Source organism: Rhinopithecus roxellana, chromosome 3, assembly GCF_007565055.1.
Source record: "Rhinopithecus roxellana isolate Shanxi Qingling chromosome 3, ASM756505v1, whole genome shotgun sequence".
NCBI classification, from domain to species: Eukaryota; Metazoa; Chordata; class Mammalia; order Primates; family Cercopithecidae; genus Rhinopithecus; species Rhinopithecus roxellana.
In genome coordinates this window covers 166,843,482-166,863,778 of record NC_044551.1, presented here as the reverse complement: position 1 = coordinate 166,863,778, position 20,297 = coordinate 166,843,482, and the positions used below count along the sequence as shown (strand labels likewise).

General features: G+C 49.4%; 1 protein-coding gene across 2 annotated transcripts in view; it reads left to right on the top strand.

Moving 5' to 3' along the window:
- Window positions 1-20,297, top strand: part of SH3PXD2B (SH3 and PX domains 2B) — a 118,916-nt gene that overhangs the window by 20,208 nt on the left and 78,411 nt on the right. For both annotated transcript variants that reach the window (XM_030927873.1, XM_030927872.1), the window contains exon 2: window positions 11,657-11,737. In XM_030927873.1, the coding sequence (XP_030783733.1) occupies window positions 11,657-11,737 (81 nt within the window). The remainder of the gene's footprint in view (window positions 1-11,656; window positions 11,738-20,297) is intronic.

The window sequence follows — 20,297 nt, the reverse complement described above, 5'->3', positions numbered from 1 at the left end:
GGAGAGCTTAGCCTGCAAGGTAGGATGGACTTTATCTCTATTTTTCAGAGAACAGAGAGGCTGTAAGAGATCAAGGACTTAACCTCACTCCCATAGTAAGTTCCGGTTGGGGCCCATCTGCTGGCTCCACGGCTGTGAGCCAGTGTCCTCCCACCCCCACCCCGGGCATCCCTGCGCCATCAGCTGGGCTGGCACCCGGCAGGGGCTCCTTGAGGGCCCTAGGACTGAGCCAGGGTAACGGAAAAGATGCTGGCCTGGGGTTCAAGACAAGAAAGTGCCCCCACAGACAGGTTTCTTTCAGTGCTCCTAGAAAGTGACATCTTTTTTTCTGATTATAAAAGAAAATAAAGTGTAAAAAATCTGGAAAGTACAAGCATCAAGAACAGAATTGTTAAAGTCCCCCATATTCATACCACCCCAAAGCGAACCACTGACATATATATGCATGGTCACGTGTCATTTAACGACAGGGATAGTTCTGAGAAATGTGTTGCTAGGCAGTTTCATCATGTGAATATCATAGTGCGTACTTATACAAACCTAGATGGCATAGTCTTACTACACACCTATGCTCTGTGGTATAGCTTATGGCTCCTGGCCTACAAACCTGTACACTTGTGTTACTGTGTAACACAATGTACACAATGGTATTTGTGTAGAATATACAAATACTTGCCATGTGTTACATAGAAAAGGTTTTATAGAAATACTGTGTTATAATCTTATGGAACCACTGTTGTATATGCGGTCCATCATTGGAAAATGTTAGGTGGTGCATAACTCTGTGTGTGTGTGTGTATACAAACTCATAAACACACATTTAGATATGGTACAGTCAATTCCTCCCCGCCTCCTGCCCCTTTTTTTTTTTTTTTTTTTTTTTTTTTTTTTTTTTGAGACAGAGTTTCGCTCTTGTTGACCAGGCTGGAGTGCAAAGCATGACCTCAGCTCGCTGCAATCTCCACCTCCCGGATTCAAGTGATTCTTCTCCCTCAGCCTCCCGAGTAGCTGGAATTACAGGCATGCACCACAATGCCTGGCTAATTTTTGTATTATTAGTAGAGATAGGGTTTCACCATGTTGGCCAGGCTGGTCTTGAACTCTTAACCTCAGGTGATCCGCCTGCCTCAGCCTCCCAAAATGCTGGGATTACAGGTGGACCGCGCCCAGCCAGTCAATCCTCATTATTCATAGATTTCGTGTTTGCAAATTTGCCTACTTGCTAAAATTTATTTGTAACTCAAAAGCAATACTCGAAGCACTTTTGTGGGCATTTTCGGACATGGGCATGTGCAGAGCGGTGAAAAATTTGAGTCACCCAACATGCACGTTCCCAGCTGAGGTTGAATGAGCAACACCCCCCCCTCGTTTCAGCTCCCATACTCTTCTTTTTTTTTTTTTTTGAGACAGAGTCTCGCTCTGTTGCCCGGGCTGGAGTGCAGTGGCCGGATCTCAGCTCACTGCAAGCTCTGCCTCCTGGGTTCACGCCATTCTCCTGCCTCAGCCTCCCGAGTAGCTGGGACTACAGGCGCCCGTCACCTCGCCTGGCTAGTTTTTTGTATTTTTTAGTAGAGACGGGGTTTCACCGTGTTAGCCAGGGTGGTCTCGATCTTCTGACCTCGTGATCCACCCGTCTCGGCCTCCCAAAGTGCTGGGATTACAGGCTTGAGCCACCGTGCCCGGCCAGCAGCTCCCATACTCTTAACAAGAATCCGTGTCCTAGTCTGTGAGTGCTGCATTTGTACATTTTTGTGCTTTTTGTTGATTTTGCTGTTTAGTATGGCCCACAAATGCCGTGCTGACATGCTGTCTGGTGAGCCTAAATGCAAGATGGCTGTGATGTGCCTATGGAGAAGCTTCATTCAGGCACGAGTTGTAGTGCTGTTGACTGTGAGTTCAATGTTGATGAATTAACCATGCATATTAAATAAGGTTGGTTGGTTGGTTGGTTGTTTGAGACGGAGTCTCACTCTGTTGTCCAGGCTGGAGTGCAGTAGCACAATCCTCACTACAACCTCCGCCTCCCAGGTTCAAGCGATTCTCCTGCCCCAGCCTCTCCAGTAGCTGGGATTACAGGCGCCCACACGCCTGGGTGATTTTTGTATTTTTAGTAGAGATGGCGTTTCACCATGTTGGCCAGACTGGTCTCAAACCCCTGACCTCAGGTGATCGGCTCGCCTCGGCCTCCCAAAGTGCTAGGACTACAGGCATAACCTAGGATTACAAGCCACTGCGCCCAGCCTAAATAAGGTATCTGTAAACAGAAACACACATGCAACAAAGTTATGTATTGATCACTTGACAAAAACAAAACATAGACTCAAAAGACCCTAACCCTGTATTTCTCCTAAGGTATTTGCTAAATCAGTGTTCTCAGTCACTTTACAGAACGTAACTACCGCAAACAATGAGCATCAACGGTGTGTGTGTGCAATGGGTGTCTCTGTCCACACGCATTTATATACAGTTGATATCATTACAGAATTTTTTTGAGATTGAGATTACATTGTTTTAGCTTGTTCTTTTTACCTAAGATAATGCCTGAACTTTTCCCCTGTAATTCATGGAATTGTTTTAGTTACACAAAGACCCTCATCATGCCAAAAGTGGAATTAGCTGAAAGGCCCAGCCCCTGTTGTGCGTCATAGAAGCCTCCGGTGGGCTGGCAGGCCTGGGAAGCAGGAACTGGAGTACTGCCCGAAGCCAAGTCAGGCTCTCCCCGTCGCTCTTCTCCTGACACCTCTCCTTCACTTATCCTCTCTGCAGACCTAGTGTTTGGAGCATGGCTCCGGGTTGCAGCTCTACTGGATGGAGCTTGCTTGCTCAGGGCTGATCCCAGATTTCTGAGAAAGAAAAAACCTGATTGGCCGGGCTTGGATCACGTGACTCCATGGGCCAATCAGCTGTGGCCATGGGGGTTAGGCAGAACAGGTGGTTACAGCCTGGGCGCGGTGGCTCAGGCCTGTAATCCCAGCACTTTGGGAGGCCGAGGCGGGTGGGTCACCTGAGACCAGAAGTTCGAGACCAGCCTTGGGAACATGGTGAAACCCTGTCTCTATTAAAAATACAAAAATTAGCCAGGAGTGGTGATGGGCACCTGTAATCCCAGCTACTTGGGAGGCTGAAGAACGAAAATCGCTTGAACCCGGGATGTGGAGGTTGCATTGAGCCGAGATGGCACCACTGCACTTCAGCCTGAGTGACAGAAGGAGACTCCATCTAAAAAAAAAAAAAAAAAAAAAAAAAAAAAAAAAAAAAAAGAACAGGTGGTTACTTCTCAAGTGGGACGTTGGCCAGGGGTTTGGTTTTCTTTCCTGCCTTTTCAAAGTGGTCAAGTTTAAGAAAAGTGGCTTTTGGAGGCCCTGGGACAGGTTGGTCCTCAGAGGAAGAGGGTTATTCTGGCCCAGGCCACAAAACACCTAACACCATCCATGAGCCGTGTCACTGTTCCTCCCAATGTCAGCTCCTGGCAAGGTCAGGCTGACCTGGGAGAGTTCTCAACCCTAAGTGGAGGAGGAAAACCAGGGAAAATGAAGCCCGGGCGCTAGTCAGGCTCTTGAGTGTGTGGCAGTTGGCATTTGGGCCAGATAATGGCTTCCTTCTATTCAGACTGAGGCCCGGGGTGGGTGGGGGTGTCAGGGCCTTCCCCACAGGCACCCATGGGGAGGGACAGAGTCCTGACTCTCTGGCAGCTGAGAAACCTGTGCCCCGGGCTCAGGCACGGTGGGCCTGTGTTCCCAGGACTATGGGGGCCATTCCCCTGCACCCCTGTGGGACCCAGAGAACAGAAAGGACAGATGGAGAGGGCAGAGCCCAGGGAGATGGGTGTGGGATGGAGAGAGGTGGGACGGGCTGTGGAAAGTTCATTTGTAGGGAGAAGGAGCAGGGACAAGGGTTCCCTCACCTTTGTGACCCTCTGCTCATAATGATGCTGCTGCTGACAGTTTCTCTTTATGGAACATTTACCATATCCAGGCACTGAGCGAAAGAATCTACATGCATGTTCTCATTTCATCCTCACCCCAACTTTGCAGTTAGTAGTATTGCAGACCTCATTTTTTACAAATGAGGAAACTGAGTCATGGGGGTTAAGCCACTATCCCAAGAGCACAAAGCTAGTTGAGAAGGAAGCAGGATATAAATCCAGGCCATTGTAACCCTAGAACTCTACAACCTCACAGAACAGTAGGACGATCTGCTGGTCACTCTGACAGTTAGGAGGGTGAGCAGACATCTCCCTGCTGGCCCACGCTCCAGCTGCAGCCAAGCTGGGGCATGGCGTGGCAGGATTAGAGGTGACCTAGGTTAGAGTTCCTACTCTGCACGTCATAGCTGTGTGACTGTAGGCACTGTACTTCTGAGCCTCCGTCCCTTGCTAGGAAAACATGGGAAGTGTTAGCATGGCCTGCTGGCTCGGGGATTTGGAAGAGACCAAGTTCAGCCATCTACCCACCTCTGCAAAAGGATCCTGGCTCAGCACACCCCACCCCAATGCCTCCCACCCTCCCTTCACCACCAGTTCGGCTTCTCACTGACTTAGAGGAAGTGAGGAAACCCAGGACTTCTGTTCCTGGTGAAACTGGGTTTGCAATCAGGTTGGAGAGTCTGGACTTGGTTAGATTACACAGGCCCTGCTGCTGAGATTGTGTAAGAACAGATTTAAAGGGTGGATGATTCCAGCTCAAATCCTGTCTGGGAACAGAAGGAAACCTCCGTGACCCTCTAACCCCAGTTGTGGTTTCTGTGCTTTCTTGTTCCTTGAGCAGAGGGAAGGAGTCCCAGCTGCTCCCTAAAACATGTTGCTCCCAAGGGGCGTGGGTGTTTGCAGAGGGTGGTGAAGCAGCACAGGGGTCAGAGAGGAAAAGCAAGGGGGCAGGACCACCTCAGCAACATGGCCAGGGTCCCTTTCTACAGACCAAAGGCCTGCAGAGGAGAGGCGCTCCTCTCTGTGAGGGCTTGGCCTCCTAGCATCTTATTTTCTTCCCTATTTATTCACGAAGCATAGATTTTTCCACCCTGCCCAGTGCTGGGCATACAGCAGTCCGTTAACAAGACAGGCCAGGTCCTTGCTCACGTGAAACTTAGAACCCAGCAGGAAATCAGACACTTGAGCAATTTCAGTAAAGAGTTAATTGGCTTTGTGATGGGAAAGTGGGTGCCAAGGAGACCTATAGCAGGGGCACCCGACCTCATACCCGTGGGCAGGGAGCAGTCACAGAGGGCTTTCTGGAGGCAGTAGCATCTGAGCTGTGCCCTGCTAGTTGACTTGTAGAACATTCCCCATTCCAGATCTGTCTGCTTCCTTATGATGTCATTTATCTTGTTCCTCTGCCTCTTGTATTTCTTGTAAATTAGAACCTAGGTCAAGAGCTTGAGCTCAAGTTAAACATTGTTGGCAACAATACCAACAGCAGATTGTGTATACTTCATATTGCATCACCTCGAGGGCCACACAGTGACTGGATTGTCCCTCTATCCACGAGGCTAGGTTTGGTCGCCTGGTTACAGTTGTAGAGTTACACATTTTTCCCCTGGCTGGGAAAGTAATCATCAGGTTATACTTTGACACCACGTGGGCGTCCTGTTCAACAACCTTTCACCCGCTGGTTCAGCGCCCACTGAGGATCTTCCCAGAGTGGCTGTGGCATTTTGCTTCCCCACCAGCAATGCATGAGGGTTCCAGTTGCTGTGCATTTTCATCAGCACTTGTTATTGTCACTATTTTTTCATCTTAGCCATTCTGATAGATGAGTAATGGCATCTCCTCCTGGTTTCACTTTGCCTCGCTAGTGGCAGTGACCATATTTCATGTGCTCCCTTGCCCTCCATAAGTCCTCTTGGATGAAGTGTCTCTTCAAGTCTTTTGTCCATCTTGTAATCTGGTTGGTTGTTGCCTTACAACCAAGAGTTCAAGAAATATATTCTGCATAGAAGTTGTTTCTCAGATGTGAGGCTCATGTTTTGAAGGCTGTGCCGTGGAGTAAGTTTTAGTGTCATTTCCAGGGCACATGACATGGAGTATGTAAATCTCTGTAGGAAATCTGCTTTAAAAATTGTTTCTTTGGCCGGGTGCGGTGGCTCATGCCTGTAATCCCAGCACTTTGGGAGGCTGAGGTGGGTGGATCACGAGGTCAGGAGTTCAAGATAAGCCTGGCTAAGATGGTGAAACCCCGTCTCTACTGAAAATACAAAAAATTAGCCAGGCATGGTGGCAGGCAACTGGAATCCTAGCTACTCGGGAGGCTGAGGCAGAGAATTGCTCGAACCTGGGAGGTGGAGGTTGCGGTGAGCCAAGATCACCCCACTGCACTCCAGCCTGGGTGACAGAGCAATACTCCATCTAAAAAAACAAAACAAAACAAAAAAAACCTTTGTTTTATATTGTGGTAATAACATAAAACTTAACATTTCAGTCATTTCCTAGCATACAGTTCAGTGGCATTAAGTACACTCACACTGTTATGCAACCATCACCACCATCTATCACCAGAACTTTTTTCCTCTCCCTAGACTGAAACTCTGCACCCATTAAACAGCAACTCCCAGCCAGGCCTTGTGGCTCACGGCTGTATCCTAGTACTTTGAGATACCGAGATGGGAAGATCACTTGAGCCAGGAGTTCGATACCAGCCTAGGCAATAAAGCGAGACCTTGTCTCTACAAAAAATAATAATAATAAAATTAACCAGGCATAATGGCACATGCTTGTAGTCCCAGCTACTTGCGAGGCTGAGGTGGGAGGATCTCTTGAGCCCAGGAATTTGAGGTTGCAGTGAGCTATGATCACACCACCATACTCCACCCTGGGTGACACAGCGAGACCTCATCTCAAAACAATGAAAATAACCACTCCCCATTCTACCCGTTCTGGCAGCCACTATTCTCCTTTCTGTCTATGAGTTTGACTACTGCAGGCACCTCCTGTAATCATACAGTATTTGTTCTATTGTGACTGGCTTATTTCACAGAGCCTAATATCCTTAAGGTTCATTCATAGGGTAGCATGTGTCTGAATTTTCTTTCTTTGTAGAGCTGAATAATGTCCCATTTCATGTCTAAACCACATTTTATTTATGCACGCATCCACCAATGGACACTTGGGTGGTTTCCATCTTTGGGCTCTTGTGAATACTACTACGATGAGGAAGTCTTTAATTCCTTAGCACCAAGCCACTAAGTATTACCTGGGTTGGGGACATAAAAAAGTAAAGGTCTAGGGTGTTAGGATTGCACTGGTTGCAAGTAACAGACACCAAATCAAACTGGTGTGAACAAGAAAAGGACTCTTTTGGCTTGCATCTGGGAAATGTCCCGGATTCAGGCTGGATCCAGGGGTTCAAATGTTGCCAAGGGGTCTGAGCCCTCCTCTCTCCCTCTGGCTCTGCTTTCTTCTGTGTGACAGGCACTTTCCATGGGAAATTCCTGGTGTAGGTTCTCCCAGCAGCCACTGAGCAGGCAAAATGGTCTCTTCCCTGAGAGTGCCATCAAAAGTCCTGGAATTTGGTCTCATTTGTCATGTGCCCATCCCTGAACCATCATTCATCAGCAGGGCTGTGGTTGGCCGGGCCTGGGAGGGAGACATGCCCACCCCCATCTTGAAGACCAGAGGAGGGATTCCCCATGGGAAATCGGCATTCTGTTACAAAAAGGGGAAGGTACTAGACAAGCAGGGACATGGGATGACCACTGTGAGGGGAAGCTTAACTGTTGCAGTCTTTGTGCCTGCCGGGCGTTGGCCCCATCTCTGTTAGCTATTGTGGCTTAACCCTCAAGTCCTCGTTTTAGAGAGAAGGGTGGGTGGCCAGAGAGGTGAGTGCCTAGCGAGTTTCTCCAGCAGCAGAGCTGGCTCTGTGACCCAGGGTGCGTGCTCTCTCAGCAGCCCCCAAACCCAGGATGGGGACAAAGCCCTGCGCTAGGACAGCTCTCATTAAAAAATTAGGTCTCTGCCTAAAAATGCAGACATCACGTTGTGTTCAGGGGTTGATTCCAATAAACCAATTAGGCTTGCTGCAGAATCCTTGTACCGTATGTTCAGAACTTTAAAAATTGTAAACAAGAGATCAAGGATGAAGTGTGTAAGCAGAATTTTTTTTTCCATTTATGGGAGTGTGCTTTTTGTTGGTTTTAAGAAAAAAATCCATTCTTTGACAATTTTTCTTTGTTTTTTAATCCCCGTTGGCAGTGTCCTTGACAGTCATTCAAACCTTGCTTAAGCATCCCCGGAGGTGGGGACCTTTGGTACGGTATTTTCCCTTTCTGGCCCTCAGTTTACCCATCTGGCAGGTGCGGCCCTTTAATGAGCTGCATTCTGTGGTCCCCTCCAGCTCTGACTTCCTGTCAGTAGTGCAAAAGGTGCCTTACTGGTGTCCCTGCCCCTCTTCAAGCCATTTCCACACAGCAGCTGGAGGGATACGCGTGGATATTTTTAAACAGTACCCTGGATCCTGTCGCACGCCTCCCCCACCCCTTCAAACTCTTCAATAGAATGAAATCCAGACACTTCTCTGTAGCCTGCAAGCCCCTCGTCATCAGCTGCTGCCTCCTCCCCTGCTCAACCCCTTCCTCCCGCAGTGCTGTCGGCTGTCATAGTCTCCTGTTCCTCACACACACAGGCAAGCATTTTCCTGCCGCCGCATGTTCGTTCCCACTTTTCTTTTTGCCTGCACACCCTTTCCTCAGCTCTCAACCAGCTCCTCACCCTTCAGATCTCAGTTCAAAGGTTGCCTCCGCAGATAGGCCTTCCCTTCCAAGACCCCCACATCTAAGTAGCCGGCCCCCGCACCTACCACCCTCATGCAGACTTTGAGGTCTTCGCCAGCATGTTGGCAGGTTTGCTGGTTTATTGCCCGTCTCTCCACTTAACAAGGGCAGGGTCTGGGTCTGCCTTGCTCCCCATAGTATCTTAGCCCCTAGCAGAGGGCCTGGCATGCAGTCAGTGCTTAATAGATGTTGAAGAGTGAATAAGTGAATGAATGTAAACCATTCAAAATCTCCATGCTGGAGTCTTGGTGAAGCAGGGTGGAAAGCTGAGAAACACATTTGAAGTATTCTTTTTAAGTAAAACTCACCACGACTGTTCAGGGTTTTTTCACATCACAAAGTCGCCTTTCTGAGATGATGAGTGACCCTTACCTCCTAAAGGATGCCTTGGCCTCTTCCCTGGCTCCGTGAGTTACCTAGGAACAGGGAGCACAGACAGGGAAGAAGGGTGGGCTGGATGCCCAAATCCTTGGTGTCAAAGGAGCCTGTTTTTATGAGCAGGGATGGGGTAGGTACTGGGCAGTCTGAGAGCAAGGTGCCGAGATTTCATGAACATTTTCTCTCTTCCTGGCAAGGTGCTCAGAGCTTTTCCTCTTGTGCTCATCACAACTCTGTAGGCTTGATGACCCCATTTTAGCCGATAAGAAAGCTGAGGCTCCAGGAGTTAGGAAATTGTGTGAGTTCAGAGCTTCTTGACTCTAGAGCCCAAGCTCCCCCATCTCTGCCATGTTTTGAAATATAATCTGTACTGGGTTTGGCGAGGCCATGCCAGGTAAACTCCTTAGGTTGGCATTCAAGGTCACCTCCAATCTGTCCTGATTTATCTTAACATTTTTCATCTCTTCTCACCTGAAGAACCTTCTCCTGTAAGTCCATGATGTTCACACTGGTGTGAATAGCCCCTGAAGTTGTTCTCTCTTCTTCTGTTTGGAATGTGAATATTCTCCTAAGAACTCATTTGAAAAGAGACTCAGGCTAAAACCACTATGGAAACTGCTGCCAGGCACAGTGCGGCTTCATCGTGAGCTGGTCTTTGTTCCACCCTCATTCCCCTCTACCCGCCGCTGCTGCCTTCCTCTCCTGCTGTCTAAAATCCTACGTGACTGTCAGTTACACTGTGGTGGCTCCAGGCTTCAGAAATCTCTCTCCTGCCCCCTTCCAATATCAACCTGGACTGGATTACGTGGGTCAGAAACCGAACTTGAACTGGCTGCAAAAGTTATTCAAGAGAGTGGATGTGGCCCAAGACATAATTATTGGCCCAGGAAACTGGATAGTCCAGGAATAAATTTCGCTTCAGGCAGAGCTGGATGTAAGCTTAGACTGTGTCACCAGGATGGTGGCTCCTTTCTCAGGCAGGCTTCCCCGCACCCCCGGTGAGGATAGGTGGCCCCCAGCAGCTCCACATCCCGACAGCCTGGCAACCTCAGGAGAAGAGCTTGGCTTTCTCCAGAGTTGGAGCAGAAGTCCCAGAGTGGGGCAGGCGCAGTGGCTCAAGCATCCCAACACTTTGGGAGGCTGACGCAGGCAGATCACTTGAGGTCAAGAGTTCAAGACCAGCCTGAGCAACATGATGAAACCCCCGTCTCTACTAAAAATACAAAAATAAGCCGGGCACAGTGGTGCTCGCCTGTAATCCCAGCTACTTGGGAGGCTAAAGCACGAGAATCTCTTGAACTCAGGAGGCAGTGAGCCGAGATCGTGCCATTGCACTCCAGCATGGGCAACAGAGCTAGACTCTGTCTCAAAAAAAAAAAAAAAAGTCCCAGGGCAGACTCCTACTGGCTCTGATTGGCCCAGCTCAAGTCATATGTTCTCCCTTCAACCAATCACCATGAATGGAGAATGTACCCCTCCCACCTTCTGTATCCATGGGGGTGAGATGAAGGTGGGGAAGGAGCATCCCAGGAGTCAGTCATATTCACTTATGTATGCGTTGTGTCTCCTGCTAACCCTCAGCTCGTGGAGGACAGGGACCCTGCCTGTAAAACCCCAGGGTCTCTAACAGCACTGAGTGCCTTGTGTTTCTATGACATTTCTCTCTTTCCAAACAGCTTTCACGTATGCATGTATTTTAATTGTCACAACTACCCTATAGCAACAGATAGTTTATACAGTCCAGGAATGGGTCACAGATGTGCTGATCCCTTAGCCCTTAAGGGTCTACGTGGTGTGTCCAGGGCCACCAAAGGCCCCAGCCAGGTGCCTCTGACCTCTAATAGTCACCTCAGTTTGCCCAGATTTGTTATCAATGTATTGTTTTCTGTGTGTGCCGTGACATGTGACACAGGTTGGAAGCACAGCCCAGTGGTTTATAAAATGATCCTTCATCCTTAATTTCCTCAGCACCTCACATCTATCCTGGGAGGCAGAGGAAGCAGGTGCCGTTAGCCCCATTCGCAGGAGAAACTGGGACTCAGGGAAAAAATAACTTGGCCCAGGTCCTCGTTGGTGGAGACAGCATGATGGGCTGACCCATGGAAAATGTAAGATGGCCAAGAGCTGTACGTCTTCGTGACTTCTCCTGATGAAAGTCAAGGTTTTAGGAATGACTGGCAAGATAGCCAGCCTGTAGCTCACTGAATTGAGCGGGTAGCGAGGAATCCTGGCAGTGCTGAAAATAGCAGCTTCTCCTGAGCTGACGCGGTGCCAGTGCATCCCGGTACTTGATGTCATTCATCCTTTGCACAACTCTGTTGGGGGTTATTATACCCATTTTATTGAGGAGGGAGTTGAGGCTTACCGCAAGCAACTTGTCCATTGCCAGTCATTGGCAGAGCTAAGGCTGAAACCCACGTCTTTCTGACTCTGAGTCTTGTGCTCCCCTTGGGTCCCAGAGATTGGGAGGCCACGTCTGGTGTTATGTTAACACCCATCTCATCTGTTATTCCCGCAGGTCTACATCATCCGGGTCACGTGGTCCAGCGGCTCCACCGAGGCCATTTACCGGCGCTACAGCAAGTTCTTTGACCTCCAGGTAAGGATTTGAGGTCTCTGGTGAGCTGCAGGGTGGGAAGGAGTTTAATTGGACTTACATTCTACTACGACTTTAGAGTCTAGAATTTTTTTTAATTTCCCAGACTTAAAAATGACATCCATGACTGGGCGTGATGGCTCGTGCCTATAATCCCAGCACTTTGGGAGGCCGAGGTGGGTGGATCACTTGAGGTTAGGAGTTTGAGACCAGCCCGGCCAACATGGTGAAACCCCGTCTCTATTAAAAATACAAACGTTAGCCAGGTGTGGTGATGGGCGCCTGTAATCCCAGCTACTCAGGAGGCTGAGGCAGGAGAATTGCTTGAACCCAGGAGGCAGAGGTTGCGGTGAGCCGAGATTGTGCCATTGTACTCCAGCCTGGGCAACAAGAGCAAAACTGCATCTAAAAAAAAAAGAAAACCTGACATCCATTACTTTCGAGACACAAATAATGTGCTTTGTTGCTTTATGTTTTGATATTTCATATTTCCCCTTAAGAGAAAGGGTACCTGTTGGCTGCTCTAGAATGGAGGGTCATCTGCAAATCATTTCCAAATAGCTTTGGCGGGCAGTGTTTGAACTTAAGTTTTAAACGATAATCGTGTTTGCTGGTGAGCTGGGTTTGTTGAGTGTTTCTAGACTTTTGGGGCCATTCAGCTCCGAAGACAGACCTGCATCTCCTGCCTCACCTTGGCCTCTCCCCGCAGGCCTTTGCCCTCCCCACACACCTTTGCCCTCCCCACACACTCCTGTGCCTTCCTGGTTCACTCATGGCTCTGGTAACCCCTTCTGCCCTTCAGGACTCTCACTGCCTGGGAAGTCTTGCCTGACTTTGTTCCCTGGCCAGTGAGGGCCACCCATTCTGTGCCCCTACAGCTCTGTGCATCTCTCTGTATTGAAGCTGTCTGCTTGTCTGTGTCCCCACCTAGGCTGTGACTACCATGGGCCAGAACCACATCTTTCTCTTCTTCTCTGTCCTTAATAATTTATTCAAGGCCTAACACACAGTATGTGTCCAGTCAGTGTTTGGTGAATGAATGAATGAATGAATGAATGACGAACACCATGTATATCCCCAGTCTTACAGGGAGCCAGACAGAATGTGAACAGCTCGGTATAAGCCCATCCCCACTAGGGTTAAACAAGTCTAACCAATGGGTCAGTGGTTTCTTCTTGCTGTCACTAATGGTGAGTAACAGAGCAAGTGTGAGAGGGAGTCATGGTTCCTCCTCGGAGGATGTAGCGGAGTTCTTTAGAAAACCTTCAGGAGATGTTGGGCACTTGCCCGGCTTTCTGAACATATATCTTCTCCCAGCCTCCTGGTAAGGGGCCTTGTCACCTCTCAGGCCAACATGAGTCTCCATCCTGACATGACAGTCTTCTTTTCAGTCAGAACGCTTCCGTTGCAAGTGACAGAAACCCAACTCAAGCTGGCTGAAGTAAACAGGAGGTTTTTTGGTGGGTGTAACTGAACGTCCTAGGGGAATATATCTCCCAGGTTTCAAGCACATCTTAATCCAGGAGTTTTTTGGTGTCACCTGGTCTGGCTTCTTCCTCTCATTCCAATTCCTATTTCCATGGTGTTGGCTTTATCCTCGGATCCCACACGATTGCACATTGATACAACAGCTCTGGGCTCACACCCAGCAGGAAAGGGTAAAAGTCACTTGTCAGAAATCCCAGCAAACATATTATTGTGTGTCATAGGCTCAACTTGATGCCAATCAATATGAGTGAGAAATGTGCCAGTCAATGGGCTTGCTGGGGTCCCTGCTCCACCCCAGAAGTCAATAAGGGCGGAGACTGACACCTGGAGAGAGGTAGTTTCACAGACTGCCGCGATCAGCAGTAAAGTCAGCGGTAAAGTCGACATTTCCTGGCGGTCAGAAGACCGCCTCTGTCCTTTGTACATCATGCTGTCTTTTTTCACACAGGTTCTCTCAGAAAGTTGGCATCCTTCATTATTCTGACCTAATTTGCTCCTGACAATGTCGAATAGAGAATTTTCAGAGCTTGTGTTTCATTATTTTGCAGGGGGAGGGGAAATAATGTGTTCCTAAGTGGTTTCCCAAAACGCCTACATAACGAACTGCCAAGAGACATTGCATAATGTAAAACAAGTGAGACACCAGTTACCTATTTAAAATGTAATGAATTCATTAGTGATGTTTTATGTTCAGTATGCAATAATATCAAACAGAATCATAAACAAATTATATTATTGCTTCTGCCCTGCAGCAAACAGAATGTAAAGAAACAAAGCAGCTATATGTTAAAACATGCTAAGATACCATCTAAAGTGAACTTGACAGGAGCGAGCACTGGGGCAGGGGAAGAAAGATCTAAACCCTGGGGGAGAGGAAGGGAGGATCACAGTGCTGGTGCCCCGCATCTTTCGATGCCATGGGCAGGAGGCACAGTCCTGGCTGAGAATGAATGAGATACAAATGGAGGACCCTCTACATTCTTTACCCGAATCTGTGGTGATTTATGCAGATTCACTGTAGTAGGTCTTCAAAGAGTGAGTGTTAGGTAAACATGTTTGCACGTTGCTAGACTGACTTTTCGTGCAGTGAGGGTCTAGATAGGGAGAGCTACCTGTATATTGCTTTCAGAGGCCTCTTGCCTGCCTCACACCTCCAAGGAGCAGAAGAGGAGGTAGGGAACAATAACACATGATTGTTATCCTAGGAATTATTTACATCCACCGAGCAAAGCCCACTCAGCTAGCTTAGGCACAAAGAGAGGGATGGGGTTGGATATATGGGAAGAGGCAGGTGTGTTCCTTGAAACCTAGAGCAGAAAATGCAACCAGCCTCACAGGAGCCAGGAACCCAGGCCATCTGTCCTTGTGGCCTCAGGATCTCCCATGGAGCCTGTTCTGGACCACTTCCTCCAGCTACCCACTGGCCCACATCCCGTAAGAGCATCCCCCAGTGAGCACCTTCCACCCGGAGTTGCAGTGTTCTTCCCTGTTGTCAAAGCACTAGTTTCTGGATGCTGATTCCAGTCTCCAGAAGGGAGAATCTGGTTTTCCTAAGGACCCTGGATCATAGTTTACCACTAAGCCTTTCAGCTGTTGCCGGGGAGGTGGGGACGTAGAGTCATCTGGAAGAGATCTGATGAGAAGCGGAGTGGCAAGGGGGCCCTGGAAGTGCTTATGCAAATGTTGTTCATTGCTGACATGTCGAGGCACACGGCCAGGCCCTGTGCAAGGTGGACTGGGTTCTCTGAGTTCCCTATTCCAGCGTAGCCTATGGCTTAAGACCTTGGCTTTCAGTCAGGCAGACCTGGGTGCAAATCTCAGCTCTGCCTGTTCAGAGCTTAGCTTGGGGTCACCACTATATGTTTCTGAGCCTCAGTCTCCTCATCTGCATAGTAGGAACGAAAGTGCCTTCCTGGTGCATTTATTATGCCAGGTAAGCAGGACACACCTGGCTCAGTAAGTGCGTTAGCTGGCAGCTGTCCCTCTGCACAGGTGTGACTTGCCCAAGCTGTTATCCTTTGGGAATGCTTGAGCCAGGGTTTGATCACAGGTCTTCCTGGCCCAAAGCCAATGGTCCTTCCACTCTCCTGTTTCAACTCAACTTTCTTATTTCTACCAGAACTTAAAAGTCAGGTTTTCCTCCATGCTCAGCATAATCGGTAATAACTAGGGGGTTGTCGCATCAGTATTCCCTCCTGTAACAAAGTTGTCTAAGGCAGGACTTCATCCAGGCTCAGAGTCCCAGATGGGTGGCTGGAGTGGGAAAGTTATGGAATTCCAGAGGGTCCTGCTCATCCTGGAAGCATCGTGGAACCGGCCTCCTCCTCCCCCACACACACCCCAGCAGGGAAAGCTGAAAGAGGTTAGGGCAGGATCGCACCAGCCCTTGCGGGCCTGCAACACCCTGGAGTTAGATGATTTCATGATTCCACCCTCCCCTCCCTCCTGTCTGGCAAGCAGCCTTGGTTTTTTCACAAGTAACTTGGCCCAAACAGTGTGGGGAGAGTCGAGCCTTGGTGGAGGAGCAGCAAGGCCAGTGTGGCGTAATGGAAAAAGCAGAGAACTCAGTCAGGAGACCTGGAGCCCAGCCACGCTCCAGCTGTGTGGCCTTGGGCACACCCCTTAACCCCTCTGTGCCTGAGAGCCCTCATTGGTGACATGGGGTGAAAACAATAGGAACAGCTGGCATTTCTGGACCACTGAATGTGGGCCCTATCCTGCTAAACATCTAGATATAGTGACTCATTCAGTCCTCCAGACAAGCTTATCCAATTGCGCAAATGAAGAAACTCAGGCTCAGAGAGGTTAAGTTGTTTGCCCAAAGTCACACAGCTAGTGAGCCTCAGAGCTCAGATTGGAAGCTGGGCAGGCGACGCCAGTATCCACACTTTTAGCCGCTCTGCTTTCTGGGGCTCCTGTCTGTAATGGCTGCTTCACAAGGTTCTCGTGAGTTAAAACTTATCATCTGTGTCCAAAAGAGGCGAATTCATGGACAGAAAGCAGGTTCATGGCTGCCAGAGGCTAGGAGAAAACGGGGAGATACTGCTAATGGCTACTGGGTCCACCTTTTAGCAGTGATGAAGATGTTCTAGAATGATTTAGTAGTCATGGAGGCATAACCTTATGAATATATTGAAAGCTACTGCATTGTACACTTTAAAAGGGTGACTTCTATGGTATGTGAAGTATAGCTCAGTGTAAAAGGGATAGTGAGTGCCAGAGCAGTTTCTAAGTTTTCAAGCACCAAGCAAATGTCTGTCAGCTGTTAGGATTATTGATGGGCATGGGTGCTGCTAGGAATTGGCATAAAGATTAGAGGAGGAGCTGATGCCAGTTAATAGAGTGGTGAAGATCCTGGGCTTTGGGGTTAGACAGGGCTGGGCATTGATCCAAATTCTGCCACTCGCTGGCCATGAGATCTTGTTTTCATCAGAACTCTTTTAGGTACAAATGACAGAAGCCCCGTGGATTATTCAAACAGAGCATTGATTAGCTGAATGTAACTGAGAAGTCTAAGGAAATTGGCTTCAGGTGTGGCTGGATCTAGGCGCCACACTGTCAATGAGGACTTGGCTTTCTTCACTTCTTGGCTTTGTGTCCAGGCCAGGTGGTGTCCAGCTGGTGGCAGCCACAGCTCCAGGCTGCATCCCACAGATCAGCACAGTGACTTCAGGGAAAGAGAGAACACGCCAACAGTTAAAGCAAAAGTCTCATTGGCTCATCTTGGGTCACATGACTAGACCAGGACCAGCCTGGAGACTGAAAGTAGAATCAGTGTCCTGCCAATGCATGGAGACTAACAGAGCGGTGGTAGATTCCCTGGAGGACATCATGGAAATAGCCTGTCGGTGATAGAAAACAACATGCCCCCTCCAACGGGGGCAGGACATTCAGGCAGAGAAAACAGTCTGCAGAGAGGCCACTCAGGAGTTGGAGCATGACCCAGGTTCCCTTGTGGGAAAAGAGACTCGCAGTCACCGAGTGTGATGGCTCACACCTATAATCCCACCACTTTGGGAGGCCGAGGCAGACAGAGCACTTAAGCCCAGAAATTCAAGACCAGCTTGGCCAACAAAACAAGATCCCATCTCTACAAAAAATTTAGAAATTAGCCAGGTGTGATGGTGCATACCTGTAGCCCAAGCTACTCGGGAGGCTGAGGTGGGAGGATCCCTTGAGCCTAGCAGGTCGAGGCTGCAGTGAGCTGAGATTGTGCCACTGCACTGTAGCCTAGGCAACAGAGCGAGACCCTGTCTCAAAAAAAAAAAAAAGAGAAAGACTCACAGTCTCTGTGAAAATGTCCTTTTAAAAAAAAAAAAAGTAGAGGCTGGGCACAGTGGCTCACGCCTGTAATCCCAGCACTTTGGAAGGCCGAGGCTGATGGATCATAAGGTCAGGAGTTCGATACCAGCCTGGCCAACATGGTGAAATCCCGTCTCTACTAAAAATACAAAAATTAGCTAGGTGTGGTGGTGAGCGCCTGTAATCCCAGCTACTCAGGAGGCTGAGGCAGGAGAATCGTTTGAACCCGGGAGGTAGAGGTTACAGTGAGCAGAGATCATGCCATTGCACTCTAGCCTAGGCAACAAGAGTGAAACTCCGTCTCAAAAAAAAAAAAAAAAAAAACTCCGTCTCAAAAAAAAAAGTAGAGACAGGGTCTCACTTTGACACTTAGGCTGGAGTGCAGCGGCGCCATCACAGCTCACTTGCAACCTCAAACTCCTGGGTTCAAGTGATCCTCCCACCTCACCCTCCCGAGGAGCTGAGACTACAGGTGTGTGCCACCATGCCTGACGAATTTTTTAAATTTTTGTAGAGACGGAGTCTTGCTTTATTACCCCAACTGGTCTCAAACTCCTGGACTCAAGTCACCCACCCGCCTCGGCCTCCCAAAGTGCTGGGATTACAGGCCTGAGCCACCGCACCCGGCTGGAAGGTCCGCTTTATGAAGATTCACCTTGCAGCTTGGTTTCCTGACTTGCTTACCTTAGAAAGTCCTGATAGTCATGCCTCATGCTATTGCTTGACATCTGACCACGCGTGTCATTCACCTGAGGGTGCAGGAGATGGGATAGAGCCCCCGGCTTGAAATAAGAATATCTGGTGTCAGGTCCTTCCTTCTGTCTTACCAGCTGTGTGACCTTGGGATGGTTACCCAGCCTCTCTGATTCTCCCTTTCTGCCCTAGCTTGGGCCTGCCCTGGAGAGTTCATCAGAGTGTGGCAGAGGAAGTTGGCATCTAGGCAGAGCACTGGGGATGACCGGAGTGCCCAGAGAGCTGAGGGCAATGCCTAGCGGAAATGTGGCTGGATTGAGCCACATAGTAACGATATCAGCAGTCACTAACTGGAATGTGCCAGATGCCCATGTTGTATGCCATCTCATTCAGTCCTCACAGGCATGAGGTCAGTATTGTATCCATTTCACAGATGGGGAAACTGAAGCTCAGAAAGGCAGAGTCACATGCCCAGAAAGCAACATGGCTGGGATTCAAGCCCAGGTGTGGCTGGATCTGAAACTTGCACTCGTAACCTCCCTGCCTCCTTGGGCTCCGGGATTGCCTTTCAATCTGCCTATTCAAAGATAGACTTACCCACATAGCATCCTGCCCACAGCTGCCCCTTTTTAAGGCCCATTTGGTTCCTCCCTCTAAGATACAGGCAGAGTCTATCCCACAGAGGGCAGTTCTGACCAAAACGTGAGCCCTTTGCAAAAAGGTCTCGGGACCGGTGAGGGGTGCACTCTACACTGCACTGTGCAACCTTTGCCGTCTGAGTTTCCCCACTGGTTCATTGTGTCCCCCAGGCCAAGGGTCATGGGCATCACTGGAGCCAGGGCTTCCCTCACGGAAGGTGCAGTTAAACATTTGCTGACCTAGAGCTCGAGCTGCCACAAGGGACCCAGATGGATCTGTGCTTTCCATAAGCCTCCAGTGTAGTGGGAATAGGCAGATGTTATTTCAGTAGAGATAAACCCAGGTGTTCAGACAGGGACCTCCCTCCTAGCCAGGGAGCTCAGGCAGGGCTCACTTCCTGGAGGAGGTGACATCTGAGCAGGGTCTTGACAATGAATAAGGAATGGCCCCTCCACCGAGTGGGGGAGGGCATTGCATGCAGAGGACGCCTCACGTGCAAAGGTGCAGAGGTGCAACGGAGCAGGAGTCTTAGCTGGGCATCTTCCAGAATTCCAACATTGGCAGGGGGGCACAGAGCAAGCTGAGTCACTCTGCCCACAAAGGAGCCCTCGGGAGAAGTGCCAGCCTCATCTGTAAGAAGGAGCACTCCCTACGGGGAAGTTCATGCTGCAGGAATCCAGAGAAGCTTTTCTGGCTCCTCTCCTGCTCCGCACGCTGTGCCGCAGGGTGGCTGCTAGGCACAGGGGCTTGCGGTTTGAGCAGTTCTTAGACGCATCAAATCACAGGTGGAGGCTGCGTCTTCATCTATGCCTTTGTCTGTCCAGAGACTGTCCCAAGTCATGCAGCAAAAACCACTTGTTTCCAATTTCCATTGAGCTAGGACTGACCTATAGCCGCCGCCTTCTTTTTTTTTTTTTTTTAAGATGGAGTGTCACTCTGGAGTACAGTGGCGCCATCTCGACTCCCTGCAACCTCCGCTTCCCAGGTTCAAACGATTCCCCCGCCTCACCCTCCCGAGTAGCTGGGATTACAGGCACGCGCTACCACGCCTGGCTAATTTTTGTATTTTTAGTAGAGATGGGATTTTGCCATGTTGGTCAGGCCAGTATTGAACTCCTTGCTGAAGCAATCCACCTGCCTCCGCCTCCCAAAGTGCTGAGATTGACTTGTCTTCGTCTTAGATCCTGGTCCTTCCCCACCTCGGCCCTCTTGGGAGTTTGACAGCCCCAAGTGTACTTTTTAGGATTATCTGCCCAGAAGCCCCCATGCTCCACTGCAGAGGCCAAAGGGAAGGGAGGGCTTTCTTCCAGCTTTTCTGAGGACAGGTCTAGGGGGTGGCAGAACTGAACAGTTTTCACTCCCTAGGCAGGCCTTGCCTGGCCGGGAAGCCTTCCCAGCAAGATCCCAGCCAACATCTGGCGCGAGACTCTACCAACCATAT